Raw genomic sequence first — 5,478 nt, forward strand, 5'->3', positions numbered from 1 at the left:
ATGGTACCGAAAGCTCTCTTACCCATACCAACTCTTGTAGTCGGATATTGCTAATCATTGTTGGCAATTTTTTCCACGATTTTGTATGCTTCATTATATGTCTTATCCAACAAAGTAGCATTTGATGAGGTATCAACTACCATTCGTGTATGTGCATTTATCCCATTGTAAAACATATCCATTTGAGTCCAGTACTGGAAACCATGCATCAAACATTTTCTAATTAAGTCCTTAAATCACATCTATGCTTTATATAGCATTTCATCTTCAAATTGTCGAAAAGATGTAATATCATTTATCAACTTGGCATTCATAGTGGGAGGATTACACCTTAACAAAAATCTCCAGAAAAGGTCATTCCATGATGCCACTATTCTTGATGGTAAAGTATTTAACCAAGCCCTAGCACGATCACTTAAAGAATACGGGAATAGCTTAAGTCTTAAGGCATCTTCAGGAATACCATGTTGTTTGAATGAGTCACACACTTCTAGAAAAAGTCTTAAATGTAGTCGTGGGTCTTTAGTGGGTAAACCACCAAATTTCCCTATAGTTTGTAACATCTAAAACATTACTGGTTTTAACTCGAACTACTGAGCTTATATAGTCAGTCTGACTATTCCTGGATTCAAGTCATCTAGCATCAAAACATCATGCTCTCTGATTGTCCTGTCTCGATCATCTACCACATGCCCCATGTGAGGATTCTAATTGTGATCATTTGGATGGCCATTGAGATCATTCCTATTTCCAACCATTTTTCTCAATTCTTTTCGCTTACTCCGCAAAGTTCTGTCAATCTCTAAATCGAAAAGGTATTTTGTGTTAGAAGGAATGCCTCTGCTCATGCATTGATGGCAAACCTGTAAAAATTAAATTAAATAAAACTACTAAGTAAAATAACAAACCCAAATTTCACCAAATTGTTGATATCCGGCAACAACGCCAAAATGGTGTGTGATTTTTTTGCAAGTATACACGTCGGTTCAAGTAATAAAGAGGTAAGTGAGTATTGTTCCCATGAGGATCAAATTGAGGCACAAAATTTGTCAAGCTATCTTAATAGGTTCAAGTTAATTTTATAGTAAATGATTGAAGGAATTGTTATGGCAAAAACTAAGGTAAATATGCGATGATGGGTAAATAACTGGAATTGCTATGGAAAAGGTGATAACAGAATTGTAAATACGAGAACTATTGCGTGAATAATATATAAATGAAAAAATAATCAACTAAGAATGCTAAGGCAAAGATATTTTGGCAAAGAATCAAGTATAGTGTTTATGATACTTATGTGGAAGGTTGGGATTACTCAGAATCAACCTTACTAGCAATAATGTCGTGGAAAAATCTTGATTAACTTATTATGCAGAAGAGTCCTAAAGTGGGCTGCCACTTTCAAGGACAAAACCTCAAGTCACTATCCCTACTCATATAAGGTCTTATTACAGTACCATGTGTAATTCTTTCTTTATGATGCAAGCATCATTCGAATGTTGCTCATGCCATCTAATATTAGTTAGGTAATCTAACATTTCCTGCATTAAATCAACTTAACAAGAATAATATACCATGGACTATTCTTGGGGATTGTACTTAAACAATTAAATGGGTAGTACAATAATTAAATTTATACCATGGAAACTTAAAACAATTAAGTATCATCAAAATAACCCCAACCCGATGAAATTTAACTCATCAGTTGGAAAATATAATTCCATACCATCACCACCGTTTATAACAAAATAAGTTCACAAGACAGCCCTAAGGAAATAACAGAAGAACGTCAAGAAAATAACTTTCGCTAGTCCAGACTTCAGTAGCACAATCTTATGTTGACTGAGAGGATGACAAATATACCTAAGTTTGAATGCAATATAACAAATGCTAATTAAAATGCCCTAAAGTGCAACAAAATATACCTAAGTACAAACAATTAGCTAGGTCAAAAGGCAGAAAATATAACTCTTTTCAAGAGTTATCATCATCCCAAGAGGTCCTTTCATCATTAAACCACCTGTAATTTAAATTTTCCATAATTAAATCGTTTAGTCTAAAAGGTGAACAATAAATAAGTAAATAAAATTTGAAAAAGAAAATAACACAATTAATGAAAAAAATAGTGCACTACCTAGCTTATTCATCTTTAGACTAATATTATTCACAAGTAATTGATTCAATAACAATTATCACTATCGCAATCCTCGGCAACAGGGCCAACAACTTGACTACCTCCGAATGTACCAATATCCAGAGTGTGAATATTGCAACAAAAGATATAGATTTAAGGCGGTGTCCGAAAGTATACAGTTCAGGTTGTAATATAGTTACAACGAAGTAGGTAAGTACTCCGAGGATTGTACCCAAGGGATTAGAATTTGGGGAAGATTGTTATCAAACCAATTATAGGAAGTAATTACAATTCTAATTGATTCACAAATTAGTAGTGTTAATATGGAAGAAAGATGATAATAATATTAATAAACTAAATAAATTTAATTAAACCTAAATCTACTCCTAAGTTTATGTTTCGACTTCTCTTATTAGTTATTTTGGCTACACGAATTTCGTTAGCCTAAATCCAATTGTTTTACCTAATGAATTATTGATGTAAGGTTCTAATCAATCAACTAGTCGATACCCTAACAGGATCTTCTGGTATGTCCACTAGAATAGCGAGTCAACAAGAACTACTTATCTTCTAACCTTATAGTCAGAACTAGTTCAGGGTTAAGGTGTTCACGGATAGGCCATACCAATTTTGGGTTAATTCCCAGTTAAATGACTTCTTAGGGTTGTCAAGCTTAGGGTTTAAGTTCTTCCTCTCCCAAACAACTAATTCGCTAAGAAACTCTATCCTTCAATTAATTAATAAGATGAGAACAGTTGAAACATGTGATATATGTATAAAGCATAAACTAATTCTAATATTTACACAAGCATTCAATTAAGCAATGTTAAAAAAAGAGGTATAAAGAATACAATAAAGGAAAAGAAATGCTAATGGATTTATTGATGAAAGCATGGCTCTAAAACAATCTCCATTCACGAGGGTCTCACTTTAGAATAGGATCTTTCAATTACAAGAACATAAAATAGCCTAAATAGAAACTAAGAATGAAATAAAAACCCTAAGTATATTTTTTGTCTCCCTAAAATTGTGTGTTTAAATTGATTACAATGACCTTTATATAGGCTACAATCAGAATAATAAAGTGCCTAAAATATTCTTGAAGCCCTTAGAGTTGGACTAGGATAGATACTCCTAATTTCCCTAAAAAATGTAATTAAAACGTGCAGGAGTTTTTGGGCTACGCAGGGGCTTGGTTACAATATAGGCCTGCGATATTGCAACCAACCACAGGGGGTATGTCACGACATAAGAGGGTTGTGTCAAGACGTCGAGGGAAGTTTCACTCCAGAACTTATTTTTGGCTTCTATCTTCAATGTTGAGACATCAGTGTCTTGGTGTCACGACATAAACATCAGTTTTCACTTGAATAAGCCTCTTTAGCTCCCGACTTGACCTACAAGCTCATGTAACCTTATTTAGATATATAAAATGTAATGAAAACTACTAGAAAGCATAAATTACTACTTTAAGTATGAAAACCTAAATATATACTAAGATGCTTTCATTTGGCTATTAAACAAGCTAAAGCTATATGTAAAAAGGATTTCAATACTAGTGTAATTCATGGCAAATCAGTAGACCTCGCCAAGGTAAAAGCAATTCTTGAATGGAGCTCACCTAAGAATGTCATTGAAGTATGCAACTTCTCGGGGTTGGTTAGGTACTACAGGAGATTTGTGAAAGGGTTCTCTATTATAGCCTCACCCCTCACCAAAATGTTGAAGAAGAATGAAAAGTTTGTGTGGAGCAACAAATGTCAGCAAACTTTCGAAAAGCTAAAGGAAATTTTGATTGAAACTCCAGTGTTGGCATAGCTTGAGCCTAGAATTGAGTATACAGTATACACAAATGCATCATTGAATGGTCTAGGTTGTGTCCTTATGTAAAAAAGGAAGGTTACCGCATATGCTTCACACCAATTGAAATTGCATGAAAGGAACTACCCCTCGCACGATCTAGAATTGACAGTTGTGGTCTTAGCACTAAAGCTCTGGAGACATTATTTATATAAAGAAAGATGCCATATCCTTTCTGACCATAAAATTCCAAAGTACTTGATGACCCAGAATGAATTGAACCTACGCCAAAGGAGATGGCTGGAACTATTGAAAGATTATGACCTGACCATTGAGTGCCAACCAAGAAAAGAAAATGTGGTGGTAGATGCCTTGAGCAAGAAAACTATGGCTACCTTGTTGTCGCTGCGAGCTAAATTGACTTTGACCAATAATGGAGCATTATTGGAAAAGTTGGTAGTGAAATCAACTCATGTCTCTCAAATTTTGGAAGAACAGATGAAAGATATCAAATGCAAATGGTTCAAACAAAATATGCTCTCAGGCAAAATAGTGCACTTCTATATTGGTAAAGAGGGCGAACTCAGATTCAGAAATCAAGTGTTTGTACCAGTAAGGAATGAATTAAGAAAGGAGTTATTAAGAGAAGCTCACCAAGGGCCTTTTTTCACTTTACCCTGATGACATCAAGATGTATAGAGACTTGAAGGAATCTTACTGGTGGCCAAGAATGAAGAAAGAGATCTCAAAATACATTTCCACTTGCCTAACATGTCAAAGTGTAAAGACAGAGCACCAAGTACCATCGAGAAGACTGTATCCTCTGGAAATTCCCAAATGGAAATGACACAAAATCACCATGGACTTTGCATCTGGATTGCCCTTCAATCCCTCCAAGAAGAACTCTGTATGGGTGGTGGTAGATAGGCTCACAAAATCAATGCACTTTTTACCTATGAATACAACATACTATTTAGAAAAGCTGGTTGAACTATATATTGTTGAAGTAGTGCATCTCCATGGAGAGCCATCATCCATTGTGTTTGATAAGGATCAAAGATTTACCTCTAGATTATGGCAGTAATTACAACAATCATTGGGAACTAAGTTGAAATTTAGCATTGCATTTCACCCTCAGACTAATGGCCAATCTGATAGAGTAATTCATGTTTTAAAAGATATGATGCGTTTTTTTATGATCAATTTTGGGATAAATTGGGAAATGCATGTTCCTCTGATTGAATTCGCCTACACCAATAGTTACCACGCTAATTTAAAGATGTCTCATTTCAAGGCCTTATATGGTAGAAGGTGTAAAGCACCTAATTGTTGGACAAAGTTAAAGTAAAGAAAAATCATGGGTCCAGACTTAGTGCATGAAACTAAACAAAAGGTCTTCGTCATTCGCAACACTTGAAAGTTGCTTAGGATTGCCAAAAGTCTTATGTTGATATAAATAGAAAGGAGATCTCCTTCGATGTGGGAGACAAAGTATTCTTGAAGGTATCCCATTGGAAGAGGATTATATGGTTTGGCCAAAAAGGAAA

At 34.7% G+C, this 5,478-nt stretch overlaps 1 protein-coding gene across 1 annotated transcript; it reads left to right on the plus strand.

The window, feature by feature from the left end:
- Window positions 1–4,192: 4,192 nt before the first annotated feature.
- Window positions 4,193–4,858, plus strand: LOC108459098 (uncharacterized). The gene is made up of 2 exons (XM_017758462.1): window positions 4,193–4,543; window positions 4,631–4,858. Exons 1-2 carry the CDS (start codon window positions 4,193–4,195, stop codon window positions 4,856–4,858), a joined length of 579 nt encoding a protein of 192 aa, XP_017613951.1.
- Window positions 4,859–5,478: the final 620 nt, after the last annotated feature.

Source organism: Gossypium arboreum, chromosome 4, assembly GCF_025698485.1.
Source record: "Gossypium arboreum isolate Shixiya-1 chromosome 4, ASM2569848v2, whole genome shotgun sequence".
Lineage (NCBI taxonomy): Eukaryota > Viridiplantae > Streptophyta > Magnoliopsida > Malvales > Malvaceae > Gossypium > Gossypium arboreum.